This window comes from Molossus molossus, unplaced genomic scaffold (assembly GCF_014108415.1).
Source record: "Molossus molossus isolate mMolMol1 unplaced genomic scaffold, mMolMol1.p scaffold_m16_p_13, whole genome shotgun sequence".
Lineage (NCBI taxonomy): Eukaryota > Metazoa > Chordata > Mammalia > Chiroptera > Molossidae > Molossus > Molossus molossus.
This window is the reverse complement of record NW_023425348.1, coordinates 47,033,772-47,056,948: the sequence shown is the minus strand read 5'-3', so window position 1 is coordinate 47,056,948 and position 23,177 is coordinate 47,033,772. Positions and strand designations below refer to the sequence as shown.

The following is a 23,177-nucleotide window of genomic DNA, read 5'->3' as shown; positions in this document are numbered from 1 at the left end:
TTTTGATAGCAGTGGTCAAGAACTCTACTCATCATTCAGGGAGGCATCAGGAAGTTATAAAATGTCTGGGGTCTTAGGTAAAAGGGAAAAGTTATTGGTTGGTAATCTAAGCTCCAGATCCTTAAAACTTGCAGGTGTGGAATTTTAGTTTTTACAGTTCTTATGATCTGGGAATTTTAAGCTAAGAACTTAACACATAAACCGGTCCACCAGCAAATGTCTGTGTAGGGACACTTTCAAAACCCAGGGCACCTGGATTTCTATATAAAGAATGATACCCACTGTAGACAAAATTAAAGGTAAAAATTACAAGTCTACATACAGTTTACCAGTCATGAAGACTAGTTAGGTGTTTAAACAAGCAGGAGAATTAGCATTTCAAGATCTTCAGATAGAATAATTGGAAAGATACTAAGGTATGTATTTTTTTAAGTGGTTAAGAAAAGTGATCAACACTGGAATGAGAGAATGGAAGGGTGAGAGCTATGGAGACCCAGTATGAAGATGGTAAAATATACAGGCCAAACAAATACCACCAAACATATTAGATCACATAGGCACAAAAGAGATTTCTTGAATTTTGGTAGGATCTATAATCTGGCCGAACCTAGAGGTAGATTTGGTACAATAGTGTCAGAGGGAGACTGAGGCATGCATGCTTCTGCTCTCAGGTTCCTGCCTTTATTGTCTTCTGAGTTAAAGCCATTTGACATCTAGTACAAGTGGTCTTCTGGCTGGATCTGGTAACTCTCAGTACATTCTCCTTTTCAGACATTATGATCTCAACCAGGTGCTGGAGCCCCGAAGCATAACAGCAGATCCTTTGGACTACCGCCTGAGCTGGCACTTGTGGGAGATGCTGCGGGCTCTTAACTATACCCATCTCTCAGAGCAGTGTGAGGGTGTGCTACAGGCCAGTTATGCTGGCCAGCTGGAAAGTGAGGGGCTCTGGGAGTGGGCCATCTTTGTCCTCTTGCACATAGACAACTCAAGGTGAGTGAGAAGCCATCGAACCCATGGGTGCATGTTACACTGCAGTCAGTGCCAAGGAATGAGTCTCTTAGGGTTGACTTCAGCAAGTAAGTGTTCAGAATGTATTTTGGGTCCAGCCTTGTGATAAACCTTAAGTTCAACCCAGAGCCCAGAGTGTCTTTATATTCGTGTGAATGTTAGAAATGAAACTGCCTTTGATTGAGTACAAATTTTTACTGTTTATCATAAGACCTCTCAGTAGTCTGGGAAGGGAGAAAAGATCTCTGGGAACTGCAGAGAATCTGTAGAAAGACTCAGAGAACCTGTAAAAATTGGAATGTGAGATGATTAAGTGGAAAAGAAAGGATATGCCCAGATGGGGAAACCCCATTAACTTCAGCACAGAGTCAGTTGAGTGATGTGTTTAGAATTACAGTAGTACCCCCTTTATCTGCAGTTTTACTTTCCACAGTTTTGGTTAAATGCAGTCAACCATAGTCGAAATATATTAAGTGGAAAATTCCAGAAATAAACAATTCATAAGTTTTACTTTTTTTTTTATTTAAAAAATATATTTTTAACTGGCCCTGGCCAGTTTGGCTCAGCAGTTAGAGCGTTGGCCTGCAGTCCAGAGAGACCCGGGTTCGGTTCCCGCTAAGGGCACATACCTCAGTTGCACTTTGTCCCCGGCCCTGGTTGGGTTGTGGCAGCCACTCGATGTGTCCCTTTCATGTCGATGTTGCTCTCTCTCTCTCTTTCCCTCTCCCTCTCTCTCCCTCCCACTCTATCTGAATTAAAAACGGAGAAATGTCCTCGGGTGAGGATAAAATATATATATATTTTAGAGAGAGGAGGGGAGAGGGAAAAAGAGAGAAAAACATTGATGTGGGAGAGAAACATTTATTGGTTGCCTCCCATACACCCCCCTGACCTGAGTAATCCGCAACCTGGGTACATGTCCTAACCAGGAATCAAACCCGAAACCTTTTAGGGCACAGGATGATGCTCAACCAATTGAAACACACCGGCCAGGGCAACCATTCATAAGTTTTAAATAGTGCGCCATTCTGATTAGCATGATGAAATCTTTCACTGTCCAGCATATTCATGCTGTATATGCTACCCACTTGTTAGTTACTTAGTAGCCATCTTAATTATCCGATCACCTGTCACAATATCGCAGTGCTTGTGTTCAAGTAACTTTTATACTACTTAATAATGGTCCTGAAGCACAAGACTAGTGATGGTGGTAATTCTGGTATGCCAGAGAGAAGCCATAAAGTGCTTCCTCTAAGTGAAAATGTGAGTACAGTAAGATATTTTGAGAAAGAATGAGACCACATTTATATAACTTTTATTATAGTATATTGTTATAATTGTTTATATTTTTATTTTTCATTATTGTTCATCTCTGTGCCTAATTTATAAATTAAACTATCATAGGTATGTATGTATATGAGAAAAACCATACATAGGGTTCAGTACTGTTCATTGTTGCTGCCATTATCCTCTGGGGTCTTGGACGTATCCCTCTCAGATTAGGGGGACTACTGTATGTAAAAATAGTGTTGACTGAGCCCCCTCAGTGGATCGGTGAAGTAATGCAATGGACTGACAGGGAGGAAGGAAGGAAGGACCTCTGCTTTTTTCTATCTACTGGCTTTCTCCCTCTCTGGCCTTCTTTGCCATCCATCTACCCCCTCCCCTTAAGTTTGATAGTACTGCATTTACCAATACAACCTTGCTCAGATGCATAATGTTTTGGTTCCCTTTTCTTCATGCTATAAATGTTGGAGGGGTTTTGTTAGTAGTAGCAGTGTGGCATTACAATAATAACAAAAACAAGCCTTTATATATTGTTACGTATTTCTTTTTGTATGTTTTTACTCTGTTGCACCTTACAAATATTAACTCAGTTAATGCTTATAATGAACCTATGAAATAGACACTCCCATTTACTTTACAGATGAGCAGCCCAAGGCACAGTGAGATTAAGTAACTTGCCAAAAGTCACATATCCAGTAAATGGCAGAAGGAGGCTTCCACCTCAAAACACCCAGAGGCTGTGTTCTTAATCACTTTGCTGCACTGTCTGTAAGGTTATATGGTGTGGAAGGAAGTTAGTTCTATTTGTCAAACTTGCCTAAATTCTGGATCCATGCTCACTTTGACCTAGGGTATAGTTACTCACATTTGACTTCAGATGAAGTATTCTCCAAGCTCAGTTTTTTAATCTGTAAAATCATATTAATCCATATTCAAAGGTGGTCGGGGGATTAAAGGAGTAAAAGTATAAAGCATCTAGCACAGCCTTCCCTTTAAGGAATTTCTCTTTCCTAACTTCCCTTTCCAGGAAGCAAAACAACCTCAGACTTTCCCTGTGAGTTTATTTAGACATACAAGGAATTTCACAAGGTAAAAGGCAGGCTGATTGGATGACTAACGATTCAGAGTTGATTGTGAGGAGGCAGATCCTGTTTGCTGGGGTGCAGGAGGTTGAGGGGGACGCAGTTGTGAAATTGGGAGTTTGTGAAAACCCAGGAGTTCAGAAAAGAATCTAAAATGAGAATAATTTTAGACTGAAATTTAAATGGCTGGTCCTGCCCAGCCAGTGTGGCTCAGTGGATTGAGCATCATCCCATGGACTGAGAGGTCCTGGTTTAATTCCCAGTTGGGGCACATACCTGGGTTTAGGGCTCGATCCCCAGTAAGGGGCATACAGGAGGCATGTTTCTGTCTCACATCAATGTTTCTTTCTCTCTCTTTCTTCTCTCTCTAAAAAATCAATAAAAACATTAGATAAATAAACAAATTGCTGGTCCCTTTGCCCAAGCACAAATGAATCTCCTTAAGGGACCTTGAGAGGAGAAAGTGAATCTAACCTAAATCTAAAGGTGGAGAAAAAAATGAATTAGGAAGGCTGAAGGCTTTGAGAAAAAAAGCAAGGACCTGCCCGGTCAGTATGGCTCACTGGTTGAACATCAACCCATGTACCAATAGATCACCGGTTCAGTTTCTGGTCAGGGCACGTGCCCAGTTTGTGGACCCAATCCCCAGTGGGGGGCGGGGGGGCACGCAGGAGGCAGCCAGTCAATCAGTGTTCTCTCTCATCGATTTTTCTCTCTCACTCTTCCTTCCTCTCTCTAAAATAATAAAGAAAAAAAGTACTGACCATGTGGGAGACTGAACGGAGAAGGTTAGAAATGAACTGCAGGGGACTGCTCTGTGGAGTATAGAATTCCCTATCCTAGTCCTTGATCGCCTATCACTAGAAAGGAAATAAAGGAGAGATCCTAGCTAGGGAAAGCCTTTCTGGGCAGTGGCAACCTTCCTTCGAGTGTTAGTTTTCAGACATTTGGACCATGAAAATTCAGTGAGTGTGGATACTTTCTATTCTGATTCAGTTAAAAAAATAAATGCTGGTGTGATGGCTTTTGATTTTTTTTAGTGAAGTTTGAGTTAATCCACTAAGGGTTGAGACCTCAAGTTTGAGAGACTGCCCTACTCTGAGCTCTCTGAGGCAGTCTTCTCCATCGAGGATGAGATTTATTCCAACTTATTTCTTCCTACAGCACACGCGAGAGGGCTGTGCGAGAGCTGCTTACGCGACATTGCCAACTGTTGGAGACCCCTGAATCTTGGGCTAAGGAGACTTTCCTGACTCAGAAGCTGTGTGTGCCTGCTGAGTGGATCCATGAGGCCAAAGCAGTGCGAGCACACATGGAATCCGACAGGCACTTGGAGGCACTCTATTTATTTAAAGCCGGTCACTGGAACCACTGTCACAAACTTGTCATCCGGCACTTAGCGTCTGGTGAGTGCTTCGCTCTAGGGCCTGTGTTTCCTGGAATCACCCCAGATTCTTCCAACCTCTGAACTCTATGATGGCCGTGAGTGAGGCCAGAGATGATGCCCAGTATGAAACATGGCAGATGTGAATCAGATCACGATTTGTGAAAGCTCTCTGCAGGCTCAAGGGGCTAGAGGAGCAAGGCTGAGTGGACAGCAATGTTGTTATGTTACATCATTTGTCAGGAATGTTCTTGATGTGTTGTTAATTATGTTAACCTCTTTTTATTTGGGTAATTTTATTCATCAACACCAATATCTGTTTGGGGGACTGAAGCCAGAAATTCTTCACATTTTTTTAGAGAATTCAAAACAACTACTTGAAATTATCAAATCTAATGCAACCTTATTTCCCCTTCCTTCCTATTTTAGATTTCCATCATGTCCTTCCTCTGGGCACTTTTGGGAACCAGGTACTTGTGCAGACCCAATGCTCATTATTTTGTTTTTCAGATGCCATCATTAATGAAAACTATGACCACCTGAAGGGGTTCTTGGAAGACCTGGCACCTCCGGAGCGTAGCGGCCTAATCCAAGACTGGGAAACATCTGGCCTCGTTTACCTGGACTATATTCGGGTCCTCGAAATGGTCCACCATATACAACAGGTACCTCAGTCCCTAACCACTGCCTGATTGTCTTTGCCCTTGGTCCTTCAAGACCTCCAAAGACCTAAGTGGTGCCTTGAAAAGCTCATCGGCACTAGAGTTGACAGTTGGTGCAGAAAACATTGTTTTGTGTTTAATACCAGGTGGTTTTACAGTAGATATTCCTGCAGTTTGTTTGTAGTCTGTCTCCTACTCTTGTCCATCCCTAGTTTGAGTGAACTCGGGGATGAGAGCTACAGTAAGGTCACAGATTTGGTGAGGATAATTATTTTGCATATCATTTGGAATGTTTTAAAATTGCGAGTATTACAGTTTTTTCGTTTTCATTAAAATGTCTTGGATCAGCCCTAGCTGGTTTTGCTCAGCGGTTAGAGCATTGGCCTGCAGTCCAGAGAGACCCAGGTTCGGTTCCCGCTAAGGGCATGTACCTCGGTTGCAGTTTGTCCCCGGACGTGGTTGGTCGTGCAGGTGGCAGCCACTCGATGTGTTCCTTTCACATCGATGTTTCTCTCTCTCTCTCTCCCTCTCTCTCCCTCCCACTTTATCTGAACAAAAAATGGAAAAATGTCCTCGAGTGAGAATAAAAAAAATGTCTTGGATCAGTCTCTGTAATCATAAGGATAGCTCTCCATTGTTTACAGCACAAAGATCATACTTATAAACATAGAATGCAAACCCCTCTGGAGGCTTTTACCTTCTTTCACTTCTGCCCTAACTCCTACCACTTCTAACCCACATTCCAGCTTTACCAACCTGCTCTACTCACACTAAATTACTCGTGGTGTTTCCAACAAACCTTGTTTTATTCCACTCTTTAACTCTACACTCAAAGTCATCCTTTCAGATCTAGATTGCTGTGAGTTTTACTTCTCAGCCCTGGCCAGTGTGGCTCAGTTGGTTGGAGCATCAGGGCACATACTTAGATTGCGGGTTTGATCCCAAGTTGGTCCACATTCCAGAGATAGCCAATCATTGTGTCTCTCTTGAATGATGTTTCTCCCTCCCTCTTTCTCTCTCTCTGTCCCTCCCGTCCTCCCTCTCTTAGATCAATAAAAAATAAAACATATGCCCTGGCCAGTTTGGCTTAGCGGTTAGAGCATTGGCCTGCAGACCAAAGAGTCGCAGGTTCGATTCCAGTCAAGGGTACGTACCTGGTTGTGGTTCTGTCCCGGCCCTGGTTGGGGTCATGTGGAAGGCAACCAATCGATGTGTCTGTCTCACGTCAATGTTTCTCTCTCTCCCCACACTCTATCTGAAGATAAATGGGAAAAAAAGTATCCTCGGGTGAGGATATAAAAAGAAAAAAATAATAATCAAGTTCTGAAGCCTGACTGTTAGGTCCGATTTATGGCTCCCTCATCTCTAGCTATGTGACCTTCCTCAAGGAAGCCTTTCCTGATCCCCTGTAGTCATCTGGTTTCTGTCTGTCTCGTCCCCCTGTATGAATTATCTGCATGGCTTGTTTCTTCAAGGTTTATTACTATCTTGATATTATTTTATTTTAAGTTTAATGAGAGTGAAAACCTTGTCTTATCTTGTTTACCACTTTTTTCTTTTTTTTTTAATCCTCACCCGAGGATATTTTTCCATTTATCTCCAGAGTAGGAGAGAGGGAGAGAGAAACATTGACATGAGAGGGACACATCAACTGGTTGCCTCCCACATGACCCGACCAGGGCCAGGGACAAACTGCAACCGAGGTACATGCCCTTGACCAGAATCGAACCCGTGACTCATTGGTCCACAGCCTGACACTCTAATCAGTGAGCCAAACTGGCCAGGGCTCTTGTTTACCACTTTTTAAAGTCACGTTAAAGTCCAGCCAGTGTGACTCAGTGGTTGAGCGTCAACCCATGCACCAAAGAGGTCACCAGTTCGATTCCTGGTCAGAACACATTTCCGGGTTCTGGGCCTGGTCCCCAGTGAGGGGCATGCAGGAGGCAGCCAGTCGATGTTCTCTCTTATTGATGTTTCTGTGTCTCTCTCCATATCACTTCCTCCCTCTCTAAAATCAATAAAGAAAAAAATAATAAAGTCACGTTAAAAACTGGATTCTGGTGGATGAAAAGGACAGTACTTACATAGACATTAAATGGTAAACTCTGCAAAGCCCCCCAAAAGTGTATTCAATTAGACTTCTTGGAAGCATTGAATGAGTCATTTGGAGGAGGAAGTGATGGGAGACTTGTTAGGTGGTTTAATGTCAGAGTCTGGGTAGGGGTTGCTAACCAAAAGTCATATTACTTGAGACAAATAAGGATAAGATGCTGCTGGAAAATATTCAGAATGTAAGTAATAAATAAAAATACAGATTTGCTTTTTAGAAAGACTACTCTGGCTACAGTATGATAGGAAAGAGGATATAAGGGATGATACTGAAGATTGTGATCAGGCTCTTAAGATATATCAGGTGAGAAGTAATGGTAACCTGAGCTTGGGCAAGGGCCCTGGCAAAGGGAACAGAGGACTGGAATATTAGACTAGAGATAAAGACGGAGGAATCATCAGCACACTGATTGTCATTGGAGTCATAGGAGTGGATCACAGCGCACAGGGAGAGGCTAGACAGAAAAGGGCTGTGAACGTGGAGTCAGGAGACCTAAATTAAATGCTCATTTGGACTTCACCTCTTCTTACCAGCTGTCTCTTAAGAAATCTTCCGTTCCTCTGAACCCAGATTTATGTAGTGTTTTAGTGTAGTATTTAGAGCTTATTAGTTATGTGGTTCATGAATGGTGATCCTAAGACTTGCCCAATTCAAGGCTCTGTACACTATATTACTTTCCTGACATGTCTTACTGCTAACACCATGCCTTGTGCTCAGCAAGTAGGCAGGATGGTGGTGACATGGCACAGCTGGCCAGCTTCTTGGGTTTCCCCTCCCTCACCTCACTGTTGTTTCAGAGTTTTGCATAGTCAGTCTATGGATAAGACTGTGGTGATGGGAGCTTCTCTTGGCCTAATTGGTTTCTCTGCTTTTTTGTAGGTGGAGTGCTCAGGTTATGAGCTGGAGCAGTTACAAACCAAAGTGACCTCATTATGCAGCCGAATAGAACAGATCCAGTGTTACAATGCCAAGGATCGCCTGGCTCAGTCAGGTAAGCCTTTAGCCTCTCCCTGCTTTCTGCCTGCTTGCTTCCTGTCTTTATGATTATCACACACTCATACACCTTATGTGCCCCTGCTCTTGTGCCCACCGTTCCCTACCTTCTGTCCGTGGTGCTCACTCCACTTTTTCTCTCCAGACATGGCCAAACGTGTAGCCAACCTGTTGCGGGTGGTACTGAGCCTTCAGCATGCCCCTGATGCAACCTCTGACTCAACGCCAGATCTTCAGCGAGTCCCTTTGGGCCTGTTGGCCCCCCACATTGGCCGGCTCCCCATGCCTGAGGACTATGCCTTGGAGGAACTGCGCAGCCTCACACAGTCCTACCTTCGAGAACTAACTCTTCAAGAACTAACTATTGGGAGCCAGTGAGCCCCAGGCTCCTCCCACCACACTCACATGCTCATTCACACTCACCACACAGAGGTCCCCTGCATTGAGTTGGTCAGCAATGGTTGCCATTCTCTGGGTTGGTTGCAGAATCCACGCTCCCACCCTGCCACCCCCGGCGGCATCCTCCAGTTGTTCAGGGCTTCCTTAATACAGAACACAGCATAAGGGCTTTTGGAACCCAAAAAAGAAGCCAAGTCTCTTTTTACCATCCTCAAGATCATTCTTTTTCTTGTTTTTTTGTTGTTTTTTTTTATCAGTTAAGGCGCCTTTGGCAGAATCCCCTCAAAGAACTAGGGAATTCTTTTCCACCCGCAGCCATTCTAGATCTTGTGACCCTCAATGCCAACCTGCTACCCTATGCCTACCCCAGCCCTTTTATACTAGGACTCTCTATGAGTGGGTGATGGGACAAATGTGTTGGTCTAAGTCCTTTAACAGATGAACTAGCCACAGAAGGAAAGAGGATTTGGCCCTAAGAAGGTTGATGAGTTAACACTGAGTTTTGGAGTCCAAAGAGGGTTGGACTGAGTTAGGAAGCAGAACAGGATCTTTCTGACTTGTTTAGGGTAGAAGTGAGTGCCTGTCATGGAGGAGTGGATCTTCAAGGCTTGTTCTAGCCTTGAATGTTCTGTGAACACCAAACTTTTCATACTACCATGTGCTGGAGCCCTTGGTCACAGATCCCATGTCTCTGGGAAGCTCCTAGAACTCAGTTTGGTCCCTGGTTTTCAGACATCTTGCTAAGCCTCCTGTCTGGATTTGCCTGAGAGTTTGGATAAAACATGGCAGTATGGGCAACCCTCCCTGTGCCTCCCACTGTAACCCAGAGCATTTCCCACCCTCCATCTACAGCCATGGAAGGTAAAACCGTCATTGAGGCAGGCTTCAGCGGCAGGCAGAGGGCCTTACTACACTGCTGCCAGCTATGGGAGCCCCAGGTAACAGCTTGGGACAGACAACATGGCTACTCCTGGATCTTTATGCATGGAGATTATGTAAAGGTTTTTATTAAAAATATATATATATAAATAAATGATCTAGATTATTTTCCTCTTTTTCTGAAGCTACTTTCTTAAAAAATAAATAAAATGAAATGTTTATAGCATTCGTGGTATTGGCTTTCCCTTTGTGTTTTTGAGCCTTCTTACCCCAAGGAGCTTTATGGTAGCTTTGTTTGATTTACATTCTAAAGGGAGATTGGCCATTGGTTAAAGAGAGAATGGTTTAAGCCCAGCCTGTGTGGCTCAGTGATTGAGCATCAACCCATGCACCAAGAGGTCACCGGTTCAATTCCTGGTCAGGGCACACGCCCAGGTTGTGGGCCCAATCCCCAGTGCGGGGCATGCAGGAGGCAGCCAATCGATGTTCTTTCTCATCTATGTTTTCATCTCCCTCCTCTCCCTTCCTGAACTCTCTGTAAAATCAATAAAGGAAGAAAAAAAACAGTTTGGTACTAAACTGGGATACAGACTAGATCAAATGATAGATTTATACGGGCAAGTTTAGGGGTGAGGGGGTAAGATTACTGATTAATACTGAATGTTGTACATGTATTTATGCACCTGGATTCCCAGTGGAAAGTATAGGAGGGGGTCTCAAATTGCCTGGTGGCATGTATTTAACATTCAAAGCCTCCTTGTCTTCTGCTTTGTGGGGTTGGTTTGTTTTTAAACCTTGGGTCACACTTCACCTTTCTAATTCTCAGTTTTCTTTTGTTGTTAATCCTCACTCGAGGATAACTCTTCCATTGATTTCTAGATCGAGTAGGAGGGAGGGTGGGAGAGAGAGAGAAACATCAATGTGAGAGAGACAGATTGACTGGCTGCCTCTTGCATGACCCCAGCTGGGGCCAGGGATCAAACCTGCAACCAAGGTACATGCCCTTGACCAGGAATCAAATGTGTAACCCTTCCATTTGCGGACCAGTGCTCCAATGTTGAGCCAAACTGGTCAGGGCTAATTCTCAGTTTTCATTGTGTAAAGCGGATAATGATCCCTAATATTGCTGCTTCTGAGGGCTGTTTAGAGAGAGATCAGATGAAGCTGATGAGTACTATGTAAGTGTTTCGGTTTTGTTTTGTTGTAGGAATGTGAAATGGTATAGCAAGAATATATAGCCATTACAAACATACACCTAATGACAGACTACTAAAATACAAGAAGCAAGAAGGGACAGAATTGAAGTAAGAAATAGGTCTACAATAATAGTTAAAGACTGTAATACTCAACTCTCAGTAATGGGTAGAATAATCACACAAGATAAGTAAGGAAATAGACTTAACACAGTAAACTAATAAACTATAACAGACCTATACAGAATACTCTACCCAACAACATCATACAGTCTTCAAGTGCACATGGGACATTCCCCAGGTTACCCATATGTTAGGTCGCAAATGAAGTCTCAATAGATTTTTTAAAAGGTATTTATACAAAGCATCATCTCTCACCACACGGGATGAAGTTAGAAATCAACAACAAAAGTAAAACTGGAAAATTCACCCATTTGCAGAAATTCAACATAACCAATAGAATAAAACCACAAGGGAAATCAGAAAATACATGAAAATTGCCCTGGCCCACAGTGGTTAGAGTGTTGGCCTGTGGACCAAAGCGTCATGAGTTTGATTCCTGGTCGAGGACGTGTACCTGGGTTGCAGGTTCAGTCCCCAACCCCAGCTGGGGCACATGCAGGAGGCAACCAATCAATGTCTCTCACCCTCCCTCCCTTCAGATATTTCTCTGCCTCTCCCCCTCCCTCTCTTCCTTCCACTCTCTCAAAATCTTCGCTCAGGATTATCAAAAAAGAAAAGACTTAGATATGAAAGAAAAATCATACCAAAATGTATGAAACAGTGAAAGTGGTATTAAAGGAGAAATTGAGAGCTATGAATGCTTACATTAAAAAACAAGAATGAGCCCTGGCCGGTTTGGCTCAGCAGTTAGAGCTTTGGCCCGTGGACCAGAGAGTCCCGGGTTCTGTTCCCACTAAGGGCAAGTACCTCGGTTGCAGTTTGTCCTCGGCCCTGGTTGGGGTCCTGTGGGTGGCAACCACTCAATGTGTCTCTCACATTGATGTTTCTCTCGCTTTCTCCTCTCCCTCCCACTCTATCTGAAGACAAATGCAAAAAAAAAAGTGTCCTCCAGTAAGGATAATAAAAACAAACAAACAATGAATTGAAATCAACAACCTAGCAACAACTTCAGGAACTATAAAAAGAACAAAGTAAACCTAAAACTATCAGAAGGTAGGAAACAAAAATTAGAAAAGACTCAAATTTCTAAAATCAACGTATGAAATTTACTGATTATGCAGGAATAAAAAGTTTAAAGAAATACTGTATAACAACAAATTAGATAACTTAGATGAAATAGACAAATTCCTAGAACACAACACCTACCATGACTGCATCATGAAGAAACAAAGTCTGAATAGACCTATAACTAGTAAGGAGATTGAATCAGTAATTTAAAAAATCTGATAAAAGCCCAGGACTTAATGACTTCACTGGTGAATTCTACCAAATGTTTAAAAAACCAGTACTAATCCTATACAGTAACACTTCATAACCCCAATATCAAAACCAGACAAAAAAGACAAGAAAAGACTACAGACAAATATCTTTTATGAATATCGACACAAAAATCTCCCCCCAAAAATACTTGAAAACCAAATTCAGCAGCCTATTAAAAGGATTACACACCAAGTGTGCAAGGATGGTTCAACATATGGAAATTGATCAATGTAATACACCACAATAACAGAATAAAGACTACATGATTTTCTCAATTGATGCAGAAAAAGCATTTGGCAAAATTTAACATCCTTTCATGATTTAAAAAAACAAAAACAAAAAAATGTTCAATAAACTAGGAATAGGAGGAAACTACTTCAACATAATAAAACCATATACAAAAAAAAAAAAAAAAATGCAACAAACTCAGTGGTAAAGAAGTAAAAGCATTTTCTGAGATCAGGACCAAGGCAAGGATGCCTGCTTTCACCACTTCCATTCAAGTAGTGGAAGTTTTATTTTTATTTTTTTTATTGATTGATTTTAGAGAGAAAGAGAGATAGAAACATCAATGAGAGAACATTGATTGGCCACCTTCTGCATACCCCCTACTGGGGACCGGGCCCACAACCTGGACACATGCCCTGACTGGGAATCCAACCAGCGACCTCTTGGTGCATGGGTCGATGCTCAACCGACCCATGCAGTAGTGGAAGTTTTAGCCAGGGCAATTAACAAGGAAGACAAAAAATATCCAAATTGGAAAGGAAGAAGTAGAATTATCTGTTTGCAAATTATATGATCTTTTATGTAGAAAACTCTAAAGATTCCACAAAAACAAAAAACTAATAGATGAATTAGAACTAATAGATGAATTCAGCAAAGTAACAGGATACAAAATTACAGAAAACTCAGTTGCATTTCAATACACTAACAGTGAAAAAAAAAAGTTAGGAAAACAATTTCATTTACAATAGAATCAAAAAAGAATAAAATACTTAGAAATAAATTTAACGAAGGAGTCAGAAGACATGTATACTGGAAACTATAAAACATTAAAGATGACACAAATGGAAAGACATCCCATACTCATGAATTGGAATACTTGCTATTAAGGTGTCCATACTATCCAAAGCAATCTTCAGAGTTAATGCAATCCCTAACAGAATCCCACCAGCATTTTTTTTTTTTTCCAGAAATAGAAAAACCCATCTTAAAATTTATGTGGAATCTGAAGGGATTCTGACTAGCCAAAACAATTTTGAAAAACAAATATGGAGCACTCACACTTTCTGATATCAAAACTTAACCACAAAGTCATTGTAATCAAAACAGTGTAGTACTGACCTACAGACAAACATGTAGACTAGAAATAGAATAGAGAACCCAGGAATAAACCCTCACATACATAGTAAAGTGGTTTATGACAAGAGTGCCAAAACCATTCAGTGGGGGAAAGGACAGTCTTTTCAACAAATGGTGGTAGGAAAACTGGTATCCATATGCAAAGAAATGAAGTTGGACCTTTATTTAACACCATATACAAAAATTAAGTTTAAAAAATTAAAAATAAATTAAAGACTTAAACGTAAGACTTAAAACTCTTAGAAGAAAAGATAAGGCAAAATCTTCACGACACTGGATTTGGCAATGATTTTTTGGATATGACACCAAAGATGCAGGCAACAAAAAATATGTAAAGTGGATTACTTTAAAATTTTTTTTTAATTTGTTAATCAAAACTCAACTGAGTAGGCCCTGGCTGGGTAGCTCAGTTTGTTACAGTGTCATCCTGATATGCCATGTTGCAGGTTCAATCTCCAGTCAGAGTGCGTACAAAAAGCAACCAATGAATACATAAATGAGTGGAACAAAAAATTCGATGTTTCTCTCTCCTTCCTCTCTCTAAAATCAATCAACTGATTAATTAAAAGTCAATTGAGTTAAAGGCAACCCAAAGAATGGAAGAAAATTATAAGGGATTAATATCTACAATATATATAAAAGGCATAGAACTCAACAACAAAAAGAACCCAGTGAAAAAACAAAGGATCTGGCCTAGCCAGTGTGGTTCAGTGTGGAGATGAGGGGTTGGTGGATGGACAATTTGTAATCTTGTGATAGGCATTCTTGCAACCTTGCAAGCAAGCGTAGGATCAAAGTATGTATGTGGATATATAAAGTTTGCCTGAAGGGTAGGAACGCCACCCTGTCTGAACTGAGTGTGTTGTATATATGTGAATAGATAAGGTTTGCATGACAAAGAGTTGGAAGACCACTCACCAGGATAATGGGCTGTAGGCCCAGGCATGGCTGGGTTTGTTATTTTAAAGTCTCTTTCCTCTGTAAAAAATGAGAGACAAGGCTAGCCTGTATGGTTTGCGAAGACGCCATCTCAAGGAAATAATTTACATAAATCCACTTGTAACCTGGGGGAAACAATCAGCAAATAAATGGGACTGTGTCCAAAGATCTGGAGCACTTGCTCCCTTGCACAGCTCCCTCTCACTCCAACCAGCATATGCTTGTAATTCATTGCGTTGCACCAATCCCGGCAAGCAGAGAGACGGCAGTTCAGTGGTTAGAGCATCAACCCATGCACCCAACGGTTGTGGGTTTGATTCTTGGCCAAGGGTACATACCTGGGTTGCAGGTTTGATCCCAGCCCTAGTCAGGGCACATTCGGGAGGCAACCAATCAATGTGTCTCTCACATCAATGTTTCTTTCTCTCCCCCCGCTTCCCGTCCTTCCTTCCACTCTAAAAATCAATGGAAAAAATATCTAAATAAATGTAACTGTTTCTCTCCTTTCTTCTCTGTATAAAATCAATAAAAAAAAATTTTTTAAAAAAGAACTAAGGCGTTCAATTCTGGACCTCTTATTTATTTATTTATTTATTTATTTATTTATTTATTTATTTTCTTTATTGATTTTTAGAGAGAGAGAGAAAGGGAAAGGGAGAGATAGATAGAAACATCAATGATAGAGAACATCGACTGGCTGCCTCCTGCATGCTCCCCACTGGGGATTGGGCCCACAACCTGGGCATGTGTCCTGACCGGGAATTGAACCAACAATCTCTTGGTGCATGGGTCGATGCTCAACCACTGAGCCACACTGGCAGGGCTGGTCCTCTTTTTTAAATAAATAAATAAATAAATAAATAAACTACCACATGATCCAGTAGTTCCACTTCTGGGTATATATTAAAAAGAACTGAAAGTAGACTCTCAAAGAGGTATTTATACACCCATATTTATAGCAGCATTATTTACAATAGCTATAATGTGGAAGCAACCTCAGTGTTCATCAATGGATAAATAGGTAAGCAAAGTGTGGTAAATACATATAACAATATTATTCAGCCTTAAAAAAGAAGGGAATTGTGACATATGCTACAGCATGGATGAACCTTAAGAACACTATGCAAAGCGAAGTGAGCCAGTCACAAAAAAGACAAATGCTGTATGAGGTACGTAGTCAAAATCATAGAGTGGGATGGTGGTTGCCAGGGGATGGGTGCTTGTGAATCTAAATGTGTGTTCCTGAAGATATCCTAGTTCCCTGTAGCAAACTGTCGATTGTTACTGCGCGTCAGGAAACATGCTATGCCTTTATTGTTGGGTGGTCTCAGTCGATACAACAACTTTTGAAGTGAGAACTCTTAATCCCATTATCCTGTTTGAGAAAATTGAACCTCAGAGTGTTTCAGCATCTTGCCCAGGTCAGACAGCTCTTAAGACAGAGCTGAAAGTGACTCTAAAGTCTATGTTTTCCCTGATACCCACTATGGCCCATGGTGTTTGGATGTGGAGAACACTGAGATGCAGACTGGGGTGGCCGTGGGGCTCAGAGGCGAGGATGTGGGCTGTGCTTCCTGCTTTATGTTGCCACCTGGAGCAACATATGGCTCAGCACCACTCAGCAAGAATGGAGAGCTTGCTTGGCACCAAGCACCTGGACAGATGTGTTCAGTCCTTCCCTGAGTGGCAGAGCTGAGAGGACAGTTACCATGCATAGGTTCTGGTCCCTGGGTGGCAGAGCTGAGAGGACAGTTACTATGCATAGGTTCTGGTCCCTAACACCCTTAAACCTCAATGTCCTACAGATCCTGAACCTGGCATCTCTTTACCCTCCAATTCCTTCTGGCTGGGCCTGAGCAGAGTGTGGGTGCTGCCTTACAGAAGTTGAATAATTAATTCAGGTCCCCGTGACCTGAAGTGTCAGTTTCAGTTGCTCCATTCCCTTGGGCACGGGTGTAATTAAGCTCATGAAAAGAGCCAAGAGGAGAGGCCTGCGGTCCTGTGCCTCCAAGTGCTCAGAACTGATGGAATCCCTGCCCCTGTCCTGAGGAGAATGCACCAGGTTCATCCAGAGCCCAGGTATGGGGAATGGAGGCAGGAAGTCGGGGCACTGAGGTAGAAGGAGGAGAAAAGAGCCCTGGCTGGTTTGGCTTAGCAGTTAGAGCGTTGGCCCGCAGACCAGAGAGACCCGGTTTGGTTCCTGCTAAGGGCACATACCTCGGTTGCAGTTTGTTCCCAGCCCCAGTTGGGGTCGTGTGGGTGGCAACCAGTTGAAGTGTCTCTCTTGCATCGATGTCTCTCTCTCTCTCTTCCTCCCTCTCTCCCTCCTGCTCTATCTGAAGATAAATGCAAAAGTGTTCAGGTGAGGATTAAAAAAAAAAAAAGGAGAAAAGAAGAGAGAGTGGAAAGAGGGATATCAGAGTCAGGGAAGCCAGACGGAAACAGAGACAGAGAGGCTGAGTGAGAGGTAAAGAGAGTGAGGGGCAGATAAAAGGGCAGAGACAGAAGCCAGAAGAGGCAAGGACCAGCAGATACAAAGGACCAACTACTAAAATCCAAGGACAGGTACAAATACGAGAGTCAATACCAGATGGGCTGCAGGGCTCCCTGGTGGGTAGCTGGACCCAGCAAAGATCTGTCTTACTTCTGACTTTCAGGTATTGACCACACCATCCTTGCTAGCAGGCCCTGATGCTGCCCTAGGTTGAGCCAGGAGGTTCACGGGCAGAGACCTGTCCTACAGGGCCATGGGGCCCAGAAGCCGTTGCCTCAGCCTTGGCCTCTCTGTCTCCATACTGGGTTTCCTGCTCCTACTTCCCCTCCTTCCAGGTATGAAGCTCAGTAAACCAGGCCTGGCCTCTCTGGGTGTTGCTGCTGTTCTCACCAAATTTCTCTCCACATGCTGCTCTCTCTTCATTTCTCTCTTCAGTACCTGTGCTAGAGAACAGGCTATCTGGGGAGCATGAAGGAGGGGGTGCAGAAAAGGATGAGAGGAGATTTGCCTGACTGGGATGAGAGTGGTGAGAGGGGAGCTCCCAGAGATAGGACTGGAAAAACCAGGGGGCCAGAAAATGAAGGACCTTGAATGCCCAGCTGAGTTGGGGCTTTATCCAGCAGACAATGAGGAGCCATTGGATGGTTCTGAGCTGTTCCTGGCCTGGTCAGATTTGCATGTTTAAAGACTTGATCTCACCCGGCCAGTGTGACTCAGTGGATTGAGCATTGTCCCATGGACTGAGAGGTCCCAGTTCAATCTCTGAGTCCCATGGACTGAGAGGTCCCAGTTCGATTCCTCGTCAGGTCACATGCCCAGGTTTTGGGATCGATTCCCTGTAGGGGGCTTGCAGGAGGCAGCCGATCAATGTTTCTCTTTGACATTGATGTTTCTATCCCTCTCTCCCTTCCTCTCTCTCTAAAAAAATCAATAAAAAACATTTTTTTTAAAAAGCTTGATCTCGCCCTGGCCGGTTTGGCTCAGCGGTTAGAGCATCCGCCTGCGGTCCGGAGAGGCCCGGGTTCGGTTCCCGCTAAGGGCATGTACCTCGGTTGCAGTTTGTCCCCGGCCCTGGTTGGTCGTGCGGGTGGCAGCCACTCGATGTGTCCCTTTCACATCGATGTTTCCCTCTCTCTCTCTTCCTCTCTCTCCCTCCCACTCTGTCTGTACAAAAAATGGAAAAATGTCCTCGGATGAGGATTAAAAAAAAAAAAAAAAAAAAAAAAAGCTTGATCTCTCAGAAGTGTGGAGGACGATTAGAGAGGCTGAGCCTGAGACATGGGGGAATAGTGAGGAGGCTGTGCTCCATGAGAGGGAGGATGAGGCCTGAGCTGGAGAGGCGATTAAACATTCAAGAGATGTTCAGCAGCATGAGTTGGTTTGCAGGGGTAACAGGCAGGAGGAGGGAGCGATAATTCCCAGATTTCCAGCTGAGGTCACTGGAGAGTACTGTTTGCTGAGATGGAGAATATCAAAGAGCAGGTTTCAGAGCAGGGGGAAGAAAACGAGTTCCTATTTTGAACCTAGAGAGTTTAAGGTGCCTACAGGACATTCAAGATAGATTGTTGTATGTATGTATTTGGAGTTCAGGAGACTGGAGAAAAAGGAGACAATGGCCAAGGACGGAAGTCTGGGAAGCAATACTTAAGTCAGGGACTGAGGACAATATGGTGTATCTCAAAAGCCTAGGGACCAGTGTGTTTTCTGGAGGGACTGGCCCATAGAAGCTTTGAAGAAATTAACTTAAGTGCTACTTGAGAAGTGGAGGCAGGTTTGAGAGACTGGAGGGGGCAGGGCAATGGGGTTCAGCTGCCTAGGTGAGAGCTGGGACTCTTGTGGCCTGTTTGGGCCCCTTAGCATTTGTGGCAGGGCAGGCCAAATCCAGGTCCTTCAGAAGGGAAAGGTAGGGAAGAAACCCATCAGCCTTGCTTCAGAAGATAGTACTAGTTCACCCCACCTACCTCGCCTCATTCATCCCTGGAGGCAGGCCACGGTAAAACTAGAGTTGCAGCCTAAGGGACAGAGGGCAGCCATCGGGAGGACCAGTCAGATCACTGTAGATAGTGGAACAGGTGACAGCCCCAGCCTTTTGGGGATGGAGGGTGTGAGCAGAGGCTCCTGGACTAGGTTAACCTTTTTACTGGTTCCCCAGAGTGCCTGGGAGCTGAGGGCAGGCTGGCTCACAAGCTGTTCCGTGACCTCTTTGCCAACTACACAAGTGCCCTGAGACCTGTGGCGGATACAGACCAGGCTCTGAATGTGACCCTGGAGGTGACATTGTCCCAGATCATCGACATGGTTTGTTGTAGTGGTTGTACAACTATGGAGAGTGCTAGTGACAGTGTCAAGGAATTTGGGGGTGGGAGGCTGGGATTATTCACCAAACAATTCTTTTCTGTAAACATTAGTATTAAAAATAATAGCTACTAACTTGGATACTGTTGGTTGCCCACGGTGTGTCCAACACTTGGTAAAATCTCTGCCCAGCAGTGATTATTACTTATGTAACTGCCAAGGAAACTGAGGCCCGAGGAAGAGAAGAACCTGCCAAGGTCACAACAAGGCCTGTGTGGGAACTGGACTGTAGGGGCAAATTGGGTTTGTGGGTACTGACCAGAGCTCTGTAGGTGAGTGTGCACACACGGGAGGATATGCATGTACACGTGTCCACATCTGTGCCCACTCCCTGACCCCAACTAGGATGAGCGCAACCAGGTGCTGACCCTATACCTGTGGATCCGACAGGAGTGGACAGATGCCTACTTACGATGGGACCCCGATGCCTATGGTGGCCTGGATGCCATCCGCATCCCCAGCAGTCTAGTGTGGCGGCCAGACATCGTACTCTATAACAAGTACTGCGTGACTGGGCCCCTCCCCTCTCCTAGCCTTCCTGGGAGTTGCCCTTGGCTCTGGGTATACACTTATTCCCCATCCCTCCACCTAACCAATTGCTATACTGTCCTGGAAGCTGTCTCCCAGGACCCTTCTAAGCTGGCAGGGAGGTGTTGGCAGTGGTGGCTACATAGCGCAATGGGGCTTCCTGACAGCACCAACACCAGCTCATGGCAAGGGCCTGCTGGGGGACTACACCTTCACAGCCCTTCCTTCACCCCCACTTTAGGCTGTCCCAAGGCAACCCAGGCTGAATGTCTCCTAGAAACCCACTGTGCGGTCCAGGACCAGTTCTGGGGCCCAAAGCCTCTTCATGGCACACTCCACCTTTCCAGTCTGGCTCTGAGTCTCAGGGCTCTCCAAAGGCCTGCCTAGGGCCCTCTAGGCATCCCTTTATACTGCCTAAGCCACTTCTGTGTTTCCCAGATAACACAAGGCTCCGCATATTTCCCCATATTTCCGCATATTTCCCTCTGCAATCTCAGCAGATGACACCCAAGAGAAGTTATTGTGCTGCCAGGTGCTAACTTTTGCAGAGAACTTTTTACACTGCTCTGGGCTAGATCAGTGTCCTCTCTGGGCCCTCAGGTGCTACCCCTTGTAGGCTTCCAAAAGCCCAGAGGGCCCTCCCCAGGGCACATGGCCGTGGGGCCCCTGTCCCGGGTGACCGTGGGCCACTGCCTCACAGAGTCCCACCCACCTCCCGCAGGGCGGACACGCAGCCTCCGGCCTCGGCCAGCACCAACGTAGTTCTGCGGCACGACGGCGCTGTGCGCTGGGACGCACCGGCCATCACGCGCAGCTCGTGCCGCGTGGACGTGTCGGCCTTCCCGTTCGACGCGCAGCGCTGCGGCTTGACGTTCGGCTCGTGGACGCACGGCGGGCACCAGCTAGATGTGCGGCTGCGCGGCAGCGGCGCCAGCCTGGCCGACTTCGTGGAGAACGTGGAGTGGCGCGTGCTGGGCATGCCGGCGCGGCGGCGCGTGCTCACCTACGGCTGCTGCTCCGAGCCCTACCCAGACGTGACCTTCACGCTGCTGCTGCGCCGCCGCGCCGCCGCCTACGTGTGCAACCTGCTGCTGCCCTGCGTGCTCATCTCGCTGCTCGCGCCGCTGGCCTTCCACCTGCCTGCCGACTCGGGCGAGAAGGTGTCGCTCGGCGTCACTGTGCTGCTGGCGCTCACCGTCTTCCAGCTGCTCCTCGCCGAGAGCATGCCGCCGGCCGAGAGCGTGCCGCTCATCGGTGAGTGGGTGAGGGACCGGCCGGGGGTGCGGGTGCAGGTGGTAGGGGGTTTGGGGGAGAGCCTGTCCCTTCCCAGAGACTGGCCCCCGGCTCACCCAGGCTGATGCGTGCGGGTCCCCACCAGAGCGGGGAGGCGGGGTGCTGGATCGCCAGAGTGGCCCTCTTTCGGTGGGTGAGGGAGTAGCATGCCTCATCCGGAGATTTAGGAGAAAGGAGTAAGCCCCTTCCAGCAAGGACAGCCTTCCCTTATTGGAGGGGGCAGAGTAAAGAAATGGTGTTTTCTCAAGAACTTGATGAAGGGAGGTCACTGTCCCCCGGGTGATAATTGTGGGCAAAATGTATTGAGTGCGCACTGTATACCAGGCACTTCTAAGCACTTGACGTTTATTAACTCAGGGAAGCATCACCACAGACCTATCAGGTAGGTTCTGGTGTAATCTCTGTTGTACTGTAAACATCAGTCACTTGCCTCCTGTGTCTTGGCACAGCATTTGAGAGGGTGACTTGTTATGGGTAAATGCAGCCTCCAGCAGTGGGGGGTGGGGGTGGGGAGAGGGATTAGCCAGCAGGTAGCTTCTGAGAACCCAATTGTGGGAAGGGGGACTGGGGAGACTTTGGCCCTTACCTCCTTCCTCTTTCATCCATTAGGCTTGGCGGATCCTGAGGGCCTCAGGGTGGGATCCTGTTTATGCTGAGGTGGCTGGGAAGCTCAGGCCCCTGAGTCCTTTTTATTTTTTGGCCTCAGCTCACTCTGTCTCTTGCAGGGAAGTACTACATGGCCACCATGACCATGGTCACCTTCTCCACAGCGCTCACTATCCTTATCATGAACTTGCATTATTGTGGTCCCAGTGCCCGACCAGTGCCAGCCTGGGCTCAGGCTTTCCTTCTGGGATACCTGGCACGGGGCCTGTGTGTGCGGGAACGAGGAGAGCCCTGTGGGCAGTCTAGAAGGCCAGAGTCACCTCCCAGTCCTCAGCCTCCTGAGGAAGGGGCTGGGCTCCCAGCAGGCCCTTGCCATGAGCCCCGATGCCTGTGCCGTCAGGAAGCCCTGCTGCGCCACGTAGCCACCATTGCTAACACCTTCCGCAGCCACCGGGCTGCCCAGCACCGCCATGAGGACTGGAAACGTCTGGCCCGTGTGATGGACCGCTTCTTCCTGGGCATCTTCTTCTCCATGGCCCTGGTCATGAGCCTCCTGGTGCTGGTGCAAGCACTGTGAGGCCTGGGGGTCTGCTGCAGCCACAGCAATTCCAGACAGGGATGGAAAGGCCAGGTCGTTGTTGGCCCTCAGATAGGCCACCCAGTCTCTTCCCACTGCACCTAAGAGCCTGGGACACCCTCTCACAGGATCAGTACTGCTAACTTCACAGACTACAAGGGACCACTTGTCTATGTATCCTGATCTGTAAGGAAAAACTAGAGCTTGCCACTCCCATAATTCCTACAGAGGAGGAACTCTAAGAAGGGTCAAGGTCGAAGTGCAGTCCCGCAGGGACAGAACTGAACTTCAATGATGAATGTTTGAGCTTTCATTGGGGAGAGTGCAAGTTATATGAAAAACAGAACTGCCACATTTCCTGCCTTCTCTTTCTTCCTCAGTGGCTGCTGTTACAGGAACTTGGTCTTGCCTGTCCCTGCCTAGGGGCTCAAGGAAGGGGATTTGGGATTCAGATTCATGATCTAGTTTCCAGAGCAGGTGGCCATACCAGGATTTGGCCCCAAAGCCCTAACTCATCATAAAGTGAGTGTGCCTGGCAACCCTCCTCAATGTCCTTTCTTACCCTTAGGGTCCATGG

At 45.6% G+C, this 23,177-nt stretch overlaps 2 protein-coding genes across 7 annotated transcripts in view; both read left to right on the top strand.

Annotated features, from left to right (window-relative positions):
- NUP98 (nucleoporin 98 and 96 precursor) overlaps window positions 1–9,920 on the top strand; it is a 121,218-nt gene extending 111,298 nt beyond the window's left edge. For 3 of the 5 annotated variants that reach the window (XM_036259063.1, XM_036259061.1, XM_036259060.1), the window contains exons 29-33: window positions 772–993; window positions 4,545–4,786; window positions 5,275–5,429; window positions 8,416–8,527; window positions 8,675–9,920. In XM_036259063.1, coding sequence (XP_036114956.1) covers window positions 772–993; window positions 4,545–4,786; window positions 5,275–5,429; window positions 8,416–8,527; window positions 8,675–8,907 — 964 coding nt within the window. In that variant the 3' untranslated portion in view covers window positions 8,908–9,920. Of the gene's footprint in view, window positions 1–771; window positions 994–4,544; window positions 4,787–5,274; window positions 5,430–8,415; window positions 8,528–8,674 lie in introns of those variants that run through there. The other 2 variants (XM_036259064.1, XM_036259065.1) reach the window with 2 other exon arrangements.
- A 7,567-nt stretch (window positions 9,921–17,487) lies between these two features.
- On the top strand, window positions 17,488–22,642 carry CHRNA10 (cholinergic receptor nicotinic alpha 10 subunit). 2 transcript variants are annotated; one of them, XM_036260153.1, is made up of 5 exons: window positions 17,488–17,533; window positions 19,356–19,539; window positions 19,942–20,096; window positions 20,846–21,378; window positions 22,143–22,618. In XM_036260153.1, the coding sequence occupies exons 2-5, from the start codon at window positions 19,537–19,539 to the stop codon at window positions 22,598–22,600; spliced, it is 1,149 nt and encodes a 382-aa protein (XP_036116046.1). In that variant the 5' UTR covers window positions 17,488–17,533; window positions 19,356–19,536; the 3' UTR covers window positions 22,601–22,618. The 2 variants fall into 2 exon arrangements, with proteins under 2 accessions (XP_036116046.1, XP_036116047.1); XM_036260154.1 differs by lacking the exon at window positions 17,488–17,533 and having other exon boundaries at window positions 19,394–19,600; window positions 22,143–22,642.
- The last annotated feature ends 535 nt before the right edge of the window (window positions 22,643–23,177 follow it).

What these genes read in the sequence shown, in the direction of transcription:
- CHRNA10 (XM_036260153.1), top strand. An exon ending in GACATCGTACTCTATAACAA is followed by an intron (nt 20,097 to 20,845) that starts GTACTGCGTGAC and finishes CACCTCCCGCAG; the next exon opens with GGCGGACACGCAGCCTCCGG. An exon ending in CGAGAGCGTGCCGCTCATCG is followed by an intron (nt 21,379 to 22,142) that starts GTGAGTGGGTGA and finishes TGTCTCTTGCAG; the next exon opens with GGAAGTACTACATGGCCACC.